This window comes from Alexandromys fortis, unplaced genomic scaffold (genome assembly GCF_014885135.2).
Source record: "Alexandromys fortis isolate MF-2015 unplaced genomic scaffold, M_Fortis_MF-2015_v1.1 scaffold_256, whole genome shotgun sequence".
Lineage (NCBI taxonomy): Eukaryota > Metazoa > Chordata > Mammalia > Rodentia > Cricetidae > Alexandromys > Alexandromys fortis.
Genome location: NW_026068135.1, coordinates 1,366,844 through 1,386,491, shown reverse-complemented (window position 1 = coordinate 1,386,491; position 19,648 = coordinate 1,366,844). Strand labels below are relative to the sequence as shown.

The window sequence follows — 19,648 nt, the reverse complement described above, 5'->3', positions numbered from 1 at the left end:
GCAGACTCAGTCAGCATGGGCAGCAAGCACCTTTACCCATGGGCTATCTCACTGCTCCAGATGATGGGATCTTAAAGGCTCTGTACAGACATTATTTCAATTAAAGGCATATGCCATCCCCCCCACATATTTTCAATTATTTCAATTAAATTGCACAGTAATTCCTTAGATAAGTAGAAACATTTTATAAAAGAAAAAACTTTGGTCTCTGAAACCAGTCCAAGGTTATATAGAAGTGTATGACTCAAAGCCCAAGCCTACCTGAGCTTTGCATTCTCCCAACATTAGAAACAGAAAGTATTTATAATTCAACCATCTTGGCAAAATACACGTTTTGCTTATGGATTTCATATATCTAAGTATTTGATAGATTGTTGCAATTAAGTATGTACACATCAATTTACCCTTTGCTCTTTTAAATCTGAAATATCATTAAGCACTTCCCATCTTTTTTGTTTTCACAATTATTATTATTATTATTATTTGATGTTTGACCATTAAACCTTCCGTCTTGTTTTTCCTCTATCCACCTCTCTTTTTTGAGGCAGGGTCTTTCTTGTAGCCCATGCTGGTCTAAAACTTAATAGTCTATTTTGGGGTCAAAGCTATCTTCCTGTCTCAGCCTCCCAAGAGTAAAGTTTACTGATAACTGTTTTTTTCCTTTCAGGTAAGAGTTGTATTTTTTTTTTTTTATCAACAACTGTTTCTTAAAAGAAATAAGCAGCCGGGCAGTGGTGGTGCACACCTTTAATCCCAGCACTCGGGAGGCAGAGGCAGGCGGATCTCTGTGAGTTCGAGGTCAGCCTGTTCTACAGAGCTAGTTCCAGAACAGGAACCAAAGCTACAGAGAAACCATCTCAGAAAACAACAAACAAACAAAGAAAGAAAGAAAAGAAGAAATAAGCAAATACCCAAACACAAACCACATAAGTCATTTTGTTCTTTTTTCAAGTGCATTACATCAGGACTCATGAGGTCAGATTGTTCCTCTTGGGAGGCCGCCACTTTAGTATTTTGTCAATAAAGATGTTGCACAAACTTTCAGGTTGTGACACACTTTTTTCTTTTTTGTGGATAATCACACTCGGAGAGACCAGGCAAGAAACAGTGTATCACCATCTGATTGTGTATCAAGGATGTCTCTTTAGAGGAGGGGGGAGCGGGGAGGACAGAGACGGAGCAGCGACTGGGAGACAGTGTCCCTTCCGTTTATGCCCGCCCGCATTTCTTTTCCCAGAAAAGAACCCCTTTTCCCACGAATCCTGCAGGTTTTTAAAAAAAAAAAAAAAAAAAAAAAACACAGCGTGCGTGCGCCTGCGCAGTGTCCTAAGGAGGTTTCTTTTCAGCGCCCGACCGCTTTCTCCCACAGTTCTCAGGCCTCGCTGGTTCCCGCTTTCCCTCCGGGTCATCACCGGGCGCCAAAAGCGCTCCCGCGGGAAGGCCGGGGGCGGGGCGCGGCTCGGCGGGCGCTGAACGTCAGTGGCCTTCCGGGCGGAAGTCCACAGCCTCCCGAGCTGCTGATTGGCTTTGCTACTGGCGCCTATCTCGGCCCCCGCGCCAGTTTCGGGCTGCTTGGCGGGGAACCGGGAGATTGTCCGAGCATGGCGCCAGTCCACGGCGACGATGGCGAACTGGGCGCAAGCGGTGAGCGATGAGCCCTTGCTCAGGGCATCTGGCTGGGAGTGTGGGGGTAGCGGGGCATGGTTGAGGGGAGCGGGGGGGGGGGGGTCTCCGCTGTGGATTCTTCGGAAGGTGGCGCGCTTTCGGACCGCCCCTCGGGTCTGTTTGGCGGGTGACTTTAATCTTTCTGGGCGGAGACCCTAGGGCTCTGGGACGGGGCTTCCTCCGGGGGTCAGCGGCTGAAGGGCTTTTCGGGGGAGGGTCCCTTCTCGTGTGACAGGTTCCGCAGTTGGGTCCTTGGATGAGTCGCACGCACGTGCGGGTTCCAACTTCCTGGCAAGCAGTGGCGGCGGCTTTTGCCCTCTCCCACGGAGGTGTCTGGCCGGGATGGAGCATGCGTGTGTCTCTGTTTCTAAGAAGTCCCAGCGAGCTCGGTAGCAGTGATATTGAGGACAGCACTGTCACAGATGCATTTTGTCGCTGCACGGTCAGGGCTTTTCAGGTCCTACAGGGAAATCAATGCTTCATGTGCTGCAGAGAAATAGTGTTCAGGTCTAGTCATTTTGGGCGAAGCTTGCAAAAAAAAAAAAAAAAAGAAAAAAACAAACAAAAACAAAACAAAACAAAACAAACAAAAAAAAAAACAGTTGTAGCGTTTTTGGATGCCCTGGCTATCAGGCAGTTTGTGAGCAGCAATCTTTAATTTCCTGAAGTTATTTCCCAAAGTAAAACTCACAAATGCAGACGACGGCCTTGCTTGATTTCTGATTCGCAGCGGCGTTCAACTGAAGTGTAACTGAACTTCAGTTGGAACTTCAAATCAGGTAGTTTCTTAGCCCCGCGTCACATGGCCTGTCACTCACCGCACATCGCCATTAATGAGCTCTTGCTTCCTAATCACTTTTAAATCACAGGTTTCAGATTTTCTTAGCCTTTCCCATTTGTGAAGACACAATTGTTTTTGGAGAGTCGACTAGTCAGGATTACAAATGGGATGTGGGTGCGTGAACAGCCTGCAGCCCCCCCCATCAGTGATTTGTCTCAAGCCCATTCTTCACCCTAAAAAACTGTATTCCATCTGTGAACATCAAGAAATCACGCTTTGGAGGATACTGTGCAATCTTGAGACCCCTCTTAAGTCATAGTGCTGATTAAGTATTTGCTGGGGGACTTGTGACTGGAATTTTTCCTTTAGAGCAGGCCAGAAGGTTGTTATGTGAAAGACTGCTGCAGGTTACTGTCTCTGCCTGCTTTGGGGGAGGGTTGAGCTTCTCCAAGTGGTAGTTTGGAAACAATATTTGAATCTTTGTGTTGTTCCCCATTGTTATTCTTTTTTACCAACTTGCTTACATGAAGCATTAGAGACATTGTTGTTTTAAAAACGAGAACACAGTCTTTTTGTGTTGGAAGGTGGAGCACCTGGACAGCAGAAAGTACCAAGGTGTGTAATTAGCTGTTGTTGTACATAGAAAGCCACTGGGGACTTGAATGATAGAAAGTGTGGTATATTGGTTTGTTGAGCAAATATTTATTATGTAGGTACTCAGCATAGGCATTCTGCCAGGCTCTGGCATCAGCATGCTGGGTAGAATGGGTGTGGCTTCTGCCTTCATGGACTGGAGAAAGTAAACATTCATATGTGGTGCCACACTGAGTCTCCCCTGAGGAAACTGCTTGCTTTATTTTTGCTTTCTGAAGCTAGACCAAAGCATTCACTAGGTGTGATGTGTGGAGTGTTTGTGTATATGTGTTTGATTATCCTATAACTACATACATACATGCATGCATGCACAGACACACACACACACACACACACACACACACACACACCTAGACATTTACATATGCACACTGAATTTCTCCTGTACTGCTAAGTACAAAATAAGATAGCCATTCTTATTTAATTCTTACTCCTTTATGTAAGAAATATTAAGCTTTATGGGGCAGATGTGTTTTCCCCTTTTCATGAGTGTGAAAGGGTCTTAAAAGATCTTTAAGTAGCTTTTACTGTGTATGAAAAGAGATTGGGAGTTTAATGATTTAAAAAAAAAGCCATATAGTCGTTCATTCAAGAAGCACTACAGCTACTGGAACCAACTCTAGTTACTTTAAATTGAAGAAATTTATTAGGATGCTGTGTTATTTGCAGTGATCCTGTAGGACTGGAAAGCCAGTCTGGGGCTGCTTAGCCAGAAACAGTGATTACCATTGTGCTACAAAACTGGGCCAGAGAAGAGGCCCACTATAGGCAAACTATGGAAAGGTATCGGATGGTAAACTTTATACCTTGAGATATACTGGCCTCACATTTTCAGTTCTGTAGTAGTTATTTTTTGCAATCTTCCTTAATACATGTCTCCTTCCTTGGGACATTAGCCTTCAATTTAAAATCTGTCATTGGGAGAGACTATTTTATATGTTCATAGCCTAGCTCCAAGGCGTCTGGGAAGGAACACCCACTATAGCAGGTCAAAGGCTCTGTGAATCTTCAAGCCATAGGAGAGAATTTCTCAGTTTCAGATACTAGGCAGCTTAACAAGGTGAGCCTGTCATTGAGGCACATACCTACAGTTCTACCAGTTTGGAGGCTGGGGCTGGAGGATCTTCATTTAAGGACAGCCTGATTACCTAGCGAGACCCTGTCACAGAAAAAAAGTGAAATGTAATAAAACAAGACAGATGTTCATTGCTTAAGTGGCTTACTGGTGGTCGCATGTCACCCACTAAAAATGGCAGAACTGGGGCATCTGTTCTGTTATGTCTAGAATCTAGGCCCTAATTTCCCTACTTGCTGTGTATTCTTGCAAGGAAATTAGCTTCCACACTGGCTTTCTCTGTTTCTGGAAACAATTCATTTTCTTCTCTTTGTAATTTGGCTCAGGTCTCTTCCTCTGTTTCTGTCACGTTTTATTCTGTTTTGTGATGTTGAAATTTTCCACTTTTTAGGCTTGCTGGAGACCTCTCCTGTGAAACCTTCCTCAATTTCCTGAAGTTATGGTTCTCTCCATTTCCACTGCGTTCTTACTTTTTCTATGGCACCATTTAGGTCCTTTTGTATTACTTGACTGTGAGAACCTTGGGGACAAGGAAGCTGTCTTATTTCTATTTTTATTTCAGACTTTGTGCAGTGGTATAGTGTTGACTATGGAGTAAATCTGTTTTAAGATCTAGAGAGTTTGGGGTGAATGTCAAAATCTTGAATTTAATACAGTGAATTCATCCTTAATGGCTATGCCCAATAATCTCTGGACCTTTTTCATATAGGCCTGCTCAAGATTTTTTTAAATCATTTGAATGACACCCAAGATTTTGTGACTGTCATCAAGTATCTGCATTCTTTAATTTTCAATTAATACCTTTCTGAAAATATATTTAAAAGTCAAATGTGAATGTCAAACAATAGACTGAGATGCTACAGAGATTCCATTTCCAGAAAGCTAGGGAGAAAACAAGATCTCTAATTATACTTTACCTTAAAGATACAGTTTCAACAGTTTATAGCCAACATTGAATACACATTCTTTAGGTCTTATTTTCCGATTCAGTCAGACACTTAGTCAAACAACTTAATGTCACAAATGTTCCAGCATGGATGTTTTTAGGATGCCTCTTATCAATGTCTTTTTTTCTGCCATTACTCTTTTTAGTAAATCAATCAGTATCAAATAAAATAAAGCCATTTTACAGACATATTTGGCAGTCATGCTGAGCCTAAACTCATGGCTGCCAGGCAGCACTGTTGATTTGATCATTTGTCATGTGTATAAAAGTCTTAATTCTGTGGATGAAGTGTGTGTGATTGTGTGTGTATGTGTGTATGTATGTATTGGCCAGTTTGTGATGATCCAAAGCGTACATGGTCAAAAATTGAATGATTGAACACCAAAGTCTTTTGATATTTCACTAATTGTACAAAGGGCATTCCAACCATTGTGAATTTTTACTACAGTCCTATATTGTCATAATCTCTGAGTGCTCTTTTGAAATTCCTTCAGCCAGTTTGTTTCTCTGACATTCCAGGTGCTTTCTTTATACTTCCATCAGGGCATATGCTACTTAACATTGTTTTAGAGCCCCTCGCTACTCATCTTCCATGTTAGATGTACATTTCTATGCATTTAGTAACTATATCTTTTTCATCTCTCATAGCATCTTGTACTTTGCAAAGAATAGATGCTTTTTAACTCCTTTTGTTTTGACTAATGGAACACCAAGTAAATTATCCTTTACGACTCACTGAGTTGCTCATGGTCTGATGGAAATATTAAGTCTGATATCCATCTTTAATGTTTCTCTACATGATTTTGAAATTTTCCTCTTAGCAGAAGACTAGAACTAGTTAGTGTGCTGCTTAGTTTTAACACAAAGTAGGATCATCTGGGAAAAGGGAACCTCAGTTGAGAAAATGCCTCCATCAGGTTGGCCTGTAGGCAAAGTCCATGGAGGCCTTTTCTTGATTGATTACTGTGGGAGGGCCCAGTCCACTGTGGGAGGTGCCAACCCAGAGTAGGTGGTCCTGGGAGTTATAGTTGATTGTGGTTTTGAGAGTAAATCAGCAAGCAGCATTCCTTTAATTTTTTTTCTGTTCCTGACTCAAGGTTCCTTCCCTGACTTAACATGAAATTAAAAAAAAAAAATAGACCTTTTCTTTCCGAAGTTGCTTGTGCTTAGTGGCTTTATTATAATTACTACTACTATTATTTTGGTTTTTGAGACAGGGTATCACTGACTGCTAGCCCTGGCTGTCCTGGAACTCACTTTGTACACCAGGCTGGCCTCAAACTCAGAGATCCACTTGCCTTTGCCTCTTGGGTGCTAGGATCAAAAGAGTGTGCCACCATGCTGGGCCTTGTAGTCAGTATTTTATCACAGCTACAGAGAAGTGAACAAGATAACTGGATTCAGCTGTTCTAACTGGAAATTAGAGGAAATTTTTGGAGAGTCACAGGATCTTCATATTTGACCATGAGCTTTGCGAATTATTTTGCATTCTAAAAATACTCACTTGGTTATGATTGTCCAGAAACAATCCTTTGGTTTTGAGGGAATATGGTTGGTAATTTTATAACATCTCATAAAACTTGGCTTTTTTTCAGCTGTGTCAGATTCAGCGAGTTTTGTAGCTTCTCGAGCTCGTCGAGAAAAAAAATCAAAGAAAGGACGCCAAGAAGCTTTAGAGAGACTGAAAAAGGCTAAAGCTGGTGAGAAGTATAAATATGAAGTAAGTAATGTTTTAATCCTGTCTTTCATTTCACAGCCTTCAGGCAGTCCTGTGTCACTTACACCTCGTTAGAAATATTAATATATTTAAAATATTTTTTCAGAGCAGGGAGGCCAAAGATAGAACCTAGGACCTCTTACATGCTGGGCAAGCATTCTACTACTGAGCTGTGTTCCTAGACCTTTTTTCACTTTGTGTTTTGAGATTGGAGTTCACTACATGGCTCATGGTGGTCTTGAACTTAAATCCTTTTTCCCCCCCTTTTTTTTTTTTTTGAGACAGTGTTACAGGGTTTCTCTTTGTAGCAATCCTGCTGTCCTGGAACTCACTCTGTAGATGAGACTGGCCTCAAGCTCATAGTGATTTACCTGCCTCTACTTCCCAAGTGCTGGGACTAAACGCACGAGTTACCACTGCCTGACATTGGATTTGTAATCCTAATGCCATAGAGTTTTTCTAGTAAGTAGAATTATGGGCCTGTATCACTAGGTCTGGCTCATGTTTCTTACAACATAGTGGACATATGTGGGCATTAGGTAGATTTACAGATTATGAAGAGTACTAGACCCTTTAAAAAGTTGTTGTCTGGAGTTTTGCATGATATTTTTAAAGTAAAAGTAGTTACACCTGTGTTTTACTCTTATTTCACATACTGTGTATGTCCCTTAAGGGACATGAAAAGTGCTTTTAATTTTATTATATTAAGTTGTCTAGCTAAGCATTTTCTCAGAATTGTTCTTAAGCTCATTTGCTGGGGATCAGCATGGAGATTTGGACCTTATTGGTAAGATTGAATGGGATACTTTTGACTGTTTTGTTTATAGCCCATAGGTCAAAATCAGAATGCATAACATTGTCTAACCTCACCTTCCATACTCTTGAACATCTTAACTGCCAACAGTGAGAAGAGATAAACAAATACTAGAAAATAATAGCAACTAATATATTTTCTGTGTGAACACATATTCGAAGTGCTTTTACCGATATGCTTTTCATTAAATCTTCTCAGTGATCATACAAAATAGATAGTATGATTAACAAACTTTTCAGGTGGGGTAACTGGGCACAGGAAGCTTAGTGAGAGCCTAGTGGAAGGGTCTTTATTTGAACCTAGGTGATCTGTCTTGGGAATATTCACATTTAACTCTGGCCTATATTGTATTGGGGGTATTAGCCAAATAGAAAGGATTTTGCCATTTGACACCATTCAAGTTAAGTGAGGCTATGGTATCATAAAGAATTGCTTAAAAGGGTTATGGTGAAGCAGGAGTAAATTTTTTTTGGCAGAGGAGGTTAGGCTTTTGAGACAGGATTTCTCTGTGTAGTTCTGGCTGTCCTGAAACTTGCTCTGTAGACCAGGCTGACTTTGAACTCAGAGTTCTTCCTGCTGCTGCTTCTTGAGTGCTGGGATTAAAGGTGGGTGCCACCCCTGTCCTGTGAGTAAAGCATTTTTAAATGTAGGAGTTTCTGTAAAGGAGTTCTCTGGGGTATTTCAGATGTTGGTGTTATGTGGCTGAGTCCCTTTATACATGTATTGTTCTAAAAAGAGTTCATGATGGGCAATAGCAGTGTGCTTTTTAAAGATAGTCTGCTGAACTCAGAGTATGGCTCAGTGGTGGAGTACTTGCCTAACAAGAGCAAAGCCCTGGGTTTTATCCTCAGTAAATGAGAAAGTTTCCTTGTGTCTTTTAAAGGCATGTATTTTTATTTATGTATATGTGTGTTTCTGCCTTTGTGTTTGCACATGTGCCTGCAGGTACCCCTGGAGGCCAGAAGGTGTTGGATCTCTTGGAACTGGAGTTAAAGGTGGTTCTAAACCATCTTGTGTGGGTGCTAGGAACTAAAACTCAGACCCTCTTAAGCACTGATCCGTCTTTTTTAGTCCCATCTTGCTTGTTATTCCATATAATGGAAATCTAGTTAGCTGTTAACCGTTAGGCTTTCAAGACTCTGTGTTCCAAGTTTTTTCCTAAGATCTTAGCTTTTCTAGTATGTTTCCCCTTACAAAAAGACAGACTCCTAAGGAGGGGGCAGTTTTTTTTCAAGACATGGTTTCTTTGTGTAACAGTTTTGGCTGTCCTGAAACTCACTCTGTAGACCAGGCTGGCCTCAAACTCACAGAGATCTGCCTGCCTCTGCCTCCCGAGTACTGGGATTACAGGCATTGCCACCACCAACAAGCCAGGAGGGGGCAATTTTAAAAGAGGTTTGCCATAGTCCCAGTCAGGCAGGTAGTGGCCTATCACCATGGGTAGCTGTAGTAGTGGTGTGCACCTGTACTTTTATTGCTTTAACTGTGCAAAGGTGGTCTGATATTTTTATATTTGTGGGCTCGTATGATTTGAGAATTCACTACTTTCACTGGACTTCCCACTTAGATTCTCATTCACTTTCAAGGCCTGAAATTCAGGGAGGATTATTGGTAGGACAAACAGATCATTCAAAAACCATTTCTTCTTTGCCTACAGAATATAGAGTGAATTTGTTTGCTCATTTTTGGAGGGCACGAATAAGGTATTTTATTTAGTTAATTGAACTGTTACTAAAATTAGTATCTTTGCAGGGCATTTATCAGTTAGTATGAAAGGGTACACTATGCCTTATGCATTTAAGTATAGGAAAAAGTAGTCTAGAAATTATGTGAACAATCCCCAAAGCAGCTAATAAAGAATTGGCTATAATTCAGTTTGTTTTTTTATGGAGTAGATGAGTAATTGATGGTGTGACAAGTGTATTATGCTAATGGAATCATTTAATATCTTATGTTAACACCCACCTAAAAGGAATACTAAGTTAATTGATGTCTATTTAAGGAAAACCCTGCAGTGGTGTTGAATGTCAGAACTCATGATTTGGTTGCAGCTACTCTATCAGCCTGCCATTCCAGTTTCAATTTGACAATTTCTTTTCATCAGAATTGTTTAACACTTTCACTCCATTTGAAGCTTTTCCATAAACTTTGTAATGGCAGGTTGAGGACCTCACAAGTGTTTATGAAGAAGTTGATGAAGAGCAGTATTCGAAACTGGTTCAGGCACGGCAGGATGATGACTGGATCGTGGATGATGGTATGAGGGAGGAAATTGCCTGCTAGGCACTGTGTTCGTTACTTCTTGATTGTCATGTGGGGCAGTTGCTGTGCCTGAGGAGATGTGAGGCAGTTTCATTAGTTATCTTTTTCTTTACTGTGATAAAATACTTGATGAAAACAACTTAAGGAAGGTAAAGTTCATTTAGGTCACAGTTGGAGGCTATAGTCCATCATCCTTGGGAAGGCATGGCGGCAGAAGTGACATTGTACCTGCAGTCATGAAGGAGAGGGGGAATGCTTTGTGTTCTGTTTGCTTCCTTCTGTGTAAGTCCAGGGTCTCTCTGGAATGGTGCTGCCCACACTTGATGGGTCTGCCCACCTTAGTTAACCTTAATCTAGAGAAGCTCCCACAGGCGTGCTCAGAGGCTTAGCTGCTAGGTGCTTCTGTAGCCTGTCAGTTTGCCTGACAGTCAATATATGCTGTCACAGCATTGCTACATATTTTTTGTTTAGATTTTCCATAGTGCTTTGAAAATGAGGAAGCATGAAAATAGGAAGTCTACTTAAGAGCCATTTAGAAAATAATAGGAACATACCGAAGAATCCCCCCCTTCCCCCCAGGACATGACTGACCATGTAGGAATTGAGAGGGAATGCTTGGGTGCTTGGGTCACTGGGTTCAATCATCAGTGTCTTCCTCTACAAAAAGGAGTAATGAAAAACTACCAATCTGTGGATCCAACACACGGCCCCATAGCCCGTGGAATTAATGTATACACTTTCCATCTAGTCTTGGGTAAGTCAGTTAATATCACCTAAGCCACAAGTTTTCTGACTGTGGTATAGAGATAAGAGACTATCTTCCAGAGTTGCTGTGAAGAATACAGGTTGTAGGTATGAGATATAATTTGAGCCACAGAAAGTATCTTGAAGAGTGGTCTTTTTTTTTTTTTAAGAGTGGTCTTTTTGATTTTGTATAAAGGTCACTGTTTCCTGCTTATAGGTTCTAGGTTCTGATTTCCTTCCTTCCTTCCTTCCTTCCTTCCTTCCTTCCTTCCTTCCTTCCTTCCTTCCTTCCTTCTTTCCTGCCTCCCTCCCCCCCTTTCTTTTTTTCTCTTTCCTTTTTTGGAGACAGGGTTTCTCTATGTATCTCTGGCTGTCTTGGAACTAGCTATGTAGAGAAGGCCGTCCTCAGACTCACAGAAATCCACCTGCTTCTGCTTCCCGAGTGCTGGAATTAAAGATGGCATCATCACTGCCTGGTGTAGGTTCTGATTTTCTGGCATGAGAATATTGACCAGAGGAAAGAGATGAAGACTATATTCATGACTCCTATTTCTGTAATTGGTCAACTGTGAATTTCCATGGAAATTAGGGTGCTTTTCAGGGCTTGTGATATTTCCTTTTCTTTCATAGAACAAAATGACTATAAAGCAGCCTTTTTTTGGTCCTGTGTGTCAGATCGTTTCTTTAGCTCACCTAGCTAGATATGCTATGTATCTTTAGGGTTTGACTTTGTATCTGCTGTGTGGATGCTACTATATCTTTTCTAGTACCCATTTGAACAGAATTTTACCAAACAAATTGGAACATACCAGAAAAAGTGAGTAAGAAAGTGTTTGGGTTTTAATTTTTTTGAGCCATGAATAAAATATTATTGTTCACTTTTTATTTTTTGTTACTTTGAGGCAGGCTTTCATTCTGTAACCCTGGTTGGCCTTCAGCTCGTTTTGTAACTCCAGCTGGCCTCAAACTTGCAGTCTCCCTGCCTTAGCTTCCTAAGTGCTGAGATTACAGAGATGCACCACATGCCCAGCTTTGGACCACTTTTAGAAATTAATTTCAATATTAAATTTTATTCTTTCAGATGGTACAGGCTATGTGGAAGATGGCCGAGAAATTTTTGATGATGACCTTGAGGATGATGCACTTGACACCTCTGGGAAAGGTACCTATGTTTTGTTTTGAAAGATGTCATTTTGAGATTTGAAGAATTGCCTAAAATTTGGAGTGAGTTGGTATTCTGATACAGTCTAGTTTTGAGAGTATGTTCTACTAGAGCAACAGTTGGGTAGAAAAATTACATGTAAGAAGCAAAAATTCTAGGAGGAAATAAATGTATTATATCCTCATTATCCAAATACTTTGATGTTTTTCTTATTTTAAAATTTTTAGTTCTTGGGCTGGAGAGATGGCTCAGTGGTTAAGGGCATTGCCTGCTCTTCCAAAGGTCCTGAGTTCAATTCCCAGCAACCACATGGTGGCTCACAACCATCTGTAATGGGGTCTGGTGCCCTCTTCTGGCCTGCAGACATACACATAGACAGAATATTGTATACATAATAAATAAATAAATATTTAAAAAAAAATTTTTAGTTCTTTAGTAATTTTTGAATTGCAGATTTTAAAGGATGCAACAATAAGTAATGTCTTTTAATTCCTATTGAAGTGATGTATTTAGAATATTTGCTCTTTAATATAGTATAGTTTCTTAGAAAAAAGGGTTTATATACCAAGGTAATTATGAAGGCAACCCAACAAAAAACTGTAAACTCCCTTAAAACATGATGCATTTGTTGTAGTTAAAACTTGTAAAGTGTGATGTTAATCAGTGGTGAATTTAGTAGATAAAAACTTCATGTAGATGATAATATGTTGCCATATCAAAAGGATGAATGAGTCTGTTGGGGAATCAACTTGCTTTAGTTGAAATTTTAAATGATCCTCATTTTTGATTAACATTTTATACATTTGCTTCCTTTCCCTTTTCCTTACCACATATACAAAGACTTTGTGGTGAGTTTTTTAAACTTCAGCAGTGGCTTTCCAAGAGTAAGGATGCTTGTCTGTTTAACCATAGCACCATTTTCATGGTATTATCTAATATGATGTCTATAGGAAAAATTTCTAATTAGCTCAAAAATATTTTTATAATTAAAACATTTATTGACATTTATTTGTGTGTGTGTGTGTGAGAGAGAGAGAGAGAGACAGAGACAGAGACAGAGACAGGGAGGGGGCATATGCATGCACTGGCATGTCTGTACCACAGTGTCCATTTGGAGATCAAAGGACGTTTTGGGAATTGGTTCTTTCTCTCCACCTTGCTTGGAGGCAGCATCGAAATCTGTTGATTTCCTGCTATGACTTCCAGGTTAGCTGAACCCCATCCTAGCTGATTTTTCTACCATAGCTTCTCATTTGACTGTAGGAGTGCTAGAATTATAGAGGAGTGCTACAATTACAGATGCATGCTACCCTATCCCAGATATTTTAAACCTGGGTTCTGGGAACTGAACTCAGGGTGTCAGGCTTGCTCAGCAAGTGCTCACACCTGATGAGCCATCTCCTTGGCTCCCCTAATTTTTAAAAGTTTTTTCAAGACAGGGTTTCTCTGTGTAACAGTTCTAGCTGTCCTGGAACTCACTCTGTAGACCAGGCTGGCCTCAAACTCACAGAGATCTGCCTGCCTCTGCCTCCCGAGTGCTAGGATTAAAGGTGTGCGCCACCACCGCCCTGCCTGACTGTTTCTTTTGTTCTTAAGTTCAGGTTAGATATTTGGCAACAGTAAAGAAATACTTGAGAGAGTAAATGTGACAACATCTATAGCAGTAGAGAGCTTCCCTTTGATCAGATTATTTGCTCCATTGTTATTGCTAAGTTTGATTTCTTGGTTAAACTGATAATGTCAGATACTTGCAAAACTTTCTCCCTTTTGTAGTCATGCACGTACTGGATGATTTTAAGCCATATATATTGTATATAGCCTATTTCCTCATAAAACTTTACCAAATGCTTTGAGTAGCTATTGGTGATTTTCTCTATTTTTAAATTATTCATTTAGTTGCTTTTTGAGATAAGCTCTTGTTTGCCATGTTACTCTGGCTGCTATCAAACTCTTGAACTCTAGTGATCCTTTTGCCTAAACCTCATGTGTTCATTAAGCATTTTGGGTATCACTGCACCCTACTTCTCTGTTCTTTTATTTTATGACTTTGAAATTGGACATTTCTAAGAAATATACTATTAAAGTTCAGTATCCATTAGTTTCCTTTTGTGTGTGTTGGCTGTTGAGCTTAAGTGTGAGTGAGTATGCCGGTGGTCAGAGAAAGACCCTGGGGTATCTTCCCTTTTCACCCTTCATCTAATTCTTTTAGACAGGGTCTGAAGTCTGCTGTTTTGGGCCATGCTGGCTGTCCAGTGAACTCCCTGAATCTATTCATTTTCCTATCAGCACTGGGGTTATAGGCATGAAAGGCTATACCTGGTTATTATGAGTGTGCTGGAGATTTGAACTTGGGTCATCTTGCTTTCATTGCAAGTGGTCTTTCATTTTTCCTTTTGAGGTTCACATTTTAACGGAGTCCTTTTAATCATCATTTTGACAGGGTCCTGCTAGTCTTTGAACACCCAGCTTTTAGAGCAAAGATGATTTTTCAGTCCCTATCTTGTATACTTCTGTCATAAACCTGGAATTGGCTGTTTCTCCCTAGAATCTTGATTCTTTTTAAGTGGGGATTGTATTCAAATCTGGGGAATGGATATACTTATTGCTACTGAGGTATAGAGGTTATGCTTGAATTATGGCAGTGTTGTTAATTGTATCATTTTGACCTGATCTTATCACGTCTAAATTTTAATTTTGCCAGCTGTGTAGTAGGAAGTTGGAATGGACAGGAAGTATCTCAGAGAAAGGACCTATGTCCCAGTTGCCCCAGTTTTGATCACTGTAGCCAGTACAAAGAAAGTACGCAGTTATTTCTTGAGTTGAAGGAGTCATCATTGTGTTTCCATGATTGTATTATTCTTTCTTCTTGATTAGATATCAGTGAAAAGAAGTTTTCAGATTCTAGAAAACAGTCTTAGAAATTTTTACTTCTTGTTTTGTGCCACCATATACCTACAGCTCATCAATATTACAGTATCCTTTGCCAGAAGCCTGGTAAGATCAGAAGAGCTTAGGAAGGGAAATAGGATCCAACAGTTTACTTTAAAATTTACAGAAAAGTCACAGAATTTTGCCTAGAAGTAAAAGGTCAACTGTATTTGAAATCACCTCATCATGTATTGACTGCGTACCATAGAGGTAGAAAAGTGTATCAACTGCGTCGCAGTGAAAAGAAATCAATGAGAAAGCACAGTAAAATAAAACTAGCACTAAAGAACTCCACGTCAATATTTACTTATACTTTTCCCCTTTATTTCTGAATAAATCCTACTAACCTACAGTGGTGAGATTAAAGCCTTCTCATGAAGTCTTTCTTGTTTGTTTCAAACTTCTATTGACCTCTCTGTATTCACTTTTAAAACCCGAGTTTTGTTTATTGGCATTTAAACATTGTTCCAAATGATGTCAATGAAAATCTAAAGACCTTTGTATAATTCTCTTGTATTAAAGTTTCACAAATATCCTATAGTTTTCACAGTCCAGGCATATAAAAATATATTATTCCTGACTTTTAGTAAATTTGCAATGTGTGCAGCCATTTCCACTCTCTGATTCCAGAGTAGCTTCACTTTAGATGCATGCCCAATTCTCATTAAGAAGTTACCCCCCCTATATTCCTTCAGTGCTTGGCAGCTATTGATGTACTTTATGTCTCTGGGTTTGCTTATTCTATTAGGACATTTCATATAAATGGAATTATAAAATAATTGACCTTTTGGGTCTGGCTTCTTTGACTTAGCATAATATTGCTAATTTATTTCATTCATGTTATAGCATGTGCTAGTACTTTATTTCTTTTTATAAAATGAATAATATACTATTATGTGATATATGTATATACACATATATATCATATTGTTTATATCTTCATGAGTTGATGGGCATCTGTGTTTTTTCTATCTTTTGTTTATTGTCCTTATTGCACTCTGGACATTGTGTTCAATTTTTTGCTTGAGTACTTTTTGTTTGGAAGGCTATATACCAAGAATTTTGTGTATTGTTTTGATTTATTTTTGTTACATAAAAGATAATGTCTACATCGTTACTTTCCATGTTTTATTTCACATAGCGAGGTACCCTGAAAATCACTGTAGTGACATATGTAGAGTATGTAGAAATCTTTCCTTCATGTTTATGTGTCTGTAGCTGCAAAGCAGCATGCGGATGCTTCTTGGTGTAAGTATTCACTACTTTCAATGAACTCCTTGGAAGGACTCAATAATTTGTTATTATAAATAGTACCATGTCTGGTAACTCTGTACCTTTCTCCTGGAAAATTCCTAGAAATGAAGTTGCTGGCTTATAGAGTAAGTGTACATGAAAACTTTTTAAATTATCTTAAAAGTTTTTTTAAAAAAGATTTATTTATTTTAAGTGTATATGAGTATTTTACTTGCATCTATGAATGTGTACTACTTGTGTGCATGATGCCCATGGAGGTCAGAAGCAGACATCACATCCCCTGCCACTTAGGGGCTCCTTACTTAGCACAGGTTATTTTTGAACTCAAGCTCTTTCAGTTTCAGCTTGAGTTCTCCTTACCCAGGTTATTGAATGCTAGGATTGCAACTCTGAACTATTGTGCCCATTCATGTTCTTTGTAGGAATTATGCATTTTTATAAACAGTATACAAGTATCTGTTTTCCCAAAGCTTTACTAACAATGTATTGTCAAGCTTTTGAGATAGGAGGGCTTTGCCTTGTCTTATTGTATCTTGTTTCATCCTTTTTGGCTGTCATCTCTTGGAGACCTGCTCTTTTCTGAAGAGGAGAGGAGGGATAGTGCGTCTGGGAGAGAGGGGAGACGGAGAGGAGCTGGGAGGAGTGGAGGAGGAGGAACTGTAGTCGGAATGTATGTATGAGAGAAGAATGTTTTCAATAAAAATAAAAAACCAAACCAAACAACAGCAAACAAACAAAAAAGACAGTTGAATGTTGCCATAGGAAGGACACTAGAAATCTTCGTGGGGGAGAATAAAGCCTGAATTTTGATATCACACTGATGTAGATATGGGCAACATTACTTGAACTCAGTGGGTTATAGTAGAAAAGGACATGAAATTGGGAGAGTGATATGTTGGAGGGTCTGGGGGTAAGTTGGGGCAAGGGAATTGTAGGTTAGATATCATTTAGATATATTGTGTATATATATGAAAATTTCAACCAGGTGTGGTGCCCCATGCCTTAATCCTACCACTGGGGAGGCAGAGGCAGGTGGATCTCTGAGTTCCAGAATTCCCGGCCAGCCTGGTCTATAGAGTGAGTTCTAAGACAGCCAAGGTTACACAGAGAAAACCTGTCTAGAAAAACAAAAAAAAAAATCAAAGAAATAGATTATTAAAAATTTTGAGCACCCCCAAGATACTTGTGTTGTTTATTTTTAAATTTGTCATTTTGGTGTTAATACTGATTTACTGCTTTAGAAATGGTTAGTCAACATGGCTTATTGAAAACTCAAGTATGTGAGTTGCCAACTTATAGAAGTAAATTTTTGTAAGTAATTGTGTTGTTTTCTAGACTTCTTTTTTATGAAGCAGATTTGAAATTTATTAAACAATATTTTTCTTAATAGAATTAAGAATGGGTTAGTATTAAGAGTGGTACTTGGAAAGAGTGAGACATAAGTGTGTTTATTGTTTTTTTATATGAATGTCATTTCTTTAGACTTTTTTACGTCATGTAGTCTGTGTATATTGCTACTTCACTGTTTTAATTGGTCATTCTAGTTTCTTTTTAGTTTTATTTTTTTGGAATGAATTGGAAAATATTAAAATGGACAGTATTGGAAAAGTTCTCAGGTGATTTAGTCATGCCCACAAAGAAAGACAGATGACAAAAGTTCTCTTTGAATGAGCAAGTACACTTGTGCCACTCAGTTTTGATACAGTATAGAGCATGTGTCCAGTTGCTGTTAGTTCCAGATTATCTTTGTTGCCTTTTTTGTGGGAAGGAAGACAGCAAATTAACCCCTTTGTAAAAGCTTTGCATTTCTACTAACTGATGTGGGGTGTCCTTCTGTATGTGTTGCTTTATTGGTTGATGAATAAAGATATTTTGGCCAGTGACTTAGCAGAGCAAAGCCAGTTGGGAATATATATATATATATATATATAGAGAGAGAGAGAGAGAGAGAGAGAGAGAGTGAGTAGGCAGAGTCAGACAACATGTAGCTGCCTAAGGAGAAGGACACGTTGGCTGGAACCTTACTGGTAGGCCACAGCCTCATGTGATACGCAGATTAATAGAAATGGGTTAATTTAAGAATTAAGAGCTACCTAGAAATATGCTTAAGCTATTAGCCAAACAGTATTGCAGTTAATATAGTTTCTCTGTGATTATTTGGGTCGGAGTGTTCGGGAAACGAAAGAGCAGTCTCCTACAACTAGTCACCTACCCCTCCTCCGATATGTAACTCATTGTATTTCATTGCTTCTCATAATTTAGTCTTCATTTTTCTTCAGTTTATCTCATTTAAAAGACTTTCCTGTGTACCTTCTGCAGAATTTCCCAATTTTGTATTTTGAATTCTTAGTTTATTTTCTTCTTACGCTCTCATATACAGACAATAAGTGACTGCAACTAGGCTTTAGTTTTCCATCTAGCTCGTGTTTCTGAATACATTTTATTTCAACAGGAAGTGATGGCAGAGCACACAGAAAGGACAGGAAGGATGTAAAGAAACCTTCAGTGACAAAACCAAACAATATCAAGGCAATGTTCATTGCTAGTGCTGGGAAGAAAACTGCAGATGTGAGTTTCAGGTTTCCTTATATTGTTTTTCCCCCTCTATGAAATGAAATGAAATTAATTTTTCATTGCCCAAATTGTATGTGCTCAATACATGTTTGAGTAACGTTCTATGAATTGCACTTAGTAAGATGAATTTAGGTTTTATGTGAATATAGGTACTTCAGTGGTTTCAACTTAGGAGACAAAAGAAAATTGAATAGAAGTGCTGAAATGACAATTTCTTTAATTTTATTGACAAGCAAGAGTTACGGAGTGAAAATGAAAATAGAGGCTGGGAGTATAAATTTAATTAGATATGCATAGGTGATTGTTAAAATCTGAATAGTAGATGAGAGTGAGCAGTGAAGGACTGATTTGATCAGGTTCTTCCTCTCAGAAATGTGTGTGTGGTCTGCATGAAAAAGTTCAATCCAGAATCTCATTTGCACTTTAAAAAAATTTTTATATACTATACAGAAAGCAGTAGACTTGTCCAAGGATGATCTGCTAGGTGACATTCTACAGGATCTGAACACTGAGGTAAGTGAATTTCCTGGAGTTATAAGATACAGGGGCATAGACTGAAGAAACAGTTCAGTAATTATACAAAACAAACTATTACTAGAAAGAAATGTGCCAGGATACCACCAAACATGCACATACAAAATCCCCCCATATAGAAAAGAAAAACAAAAGCTCCCAAGTTAGTTTTTTCTCACTGTTTTAGGTTTCTTCTCACCATTTTAGGTGACGAGTTTCCAACTGTTACTGCTCTAAGATTATGTAGATGGGCTGTGTGGGTATGTGTTGGAAGTAGTAAGAATCCACCCAGTAGTTGGTTCTGTGAATTTTCATTGCTTGTATTTTGTTGCTATAGTGTATGTTCCATAAATAGATTGAAGCCTGTCAATCAGCACACTTAGGCATGAGAACCCCTTTCTGAATTCTGAGTGGGAGTGAAGGAAGAGCAAGTGAGCTGCCTTTGGTAGAACTCAAACAGGCTCTTTTACACTGTGAATTTTGCGATTTGGCCATATCTCATAAAGACTAAGCTTTTATTTAGAGGTGTACTTCTTTCTAAGTGACTACTGATTGACTA

At 39.1% G+C, this 19,648-nt stretch overlaps 1 protein-coding gene across 3 annotated transcripts in view; it reads left to right on the top strand.

Moving 5' to 3' along the window:
• Window positions 1-1,502: 1,502 nt before the first annotated feature.
• Window positions 1,503-19,648, top strand: part of Pola1 (DNA polymerase alpha 1, catalytic subunit) — a 313,417-nt gene continuing 295,271 nt past the window's right edge. For all 3 annotated transcript variants that reach the window (XR_007589312.1, XM_050126455.1, XM_050126456.1), the window contains exons 1-6: window positions 1,503-1,644; window positions 6,717-6,841; window positions 9,813-9,909; window positions 11,740-11,820; window positions 18,455-18,570; window positions 19,027-19,089. Coding sequence is in view for 2 of the 3 variants with exons in the window: in XM_050126455.1 (XP_049982412.1) it covers window positions 1,602-1,644; window positions 6,717-6,841; window positions 9,813-9,909; window positions 11,740-11,820; window positions 18,455-18,570; window positions 19,027-19,089 (525 nt within the window). In the remaining variant the exon portion in view is untranslated. The remainder of the gene's footprint in view (window positions 1,645-6,716; window positions 6,842-9,812; window positions 9,910-11,739; window positions 11,821-18,454; window positions 18,571-19,026; window positions 19,090-19,648) is intronic.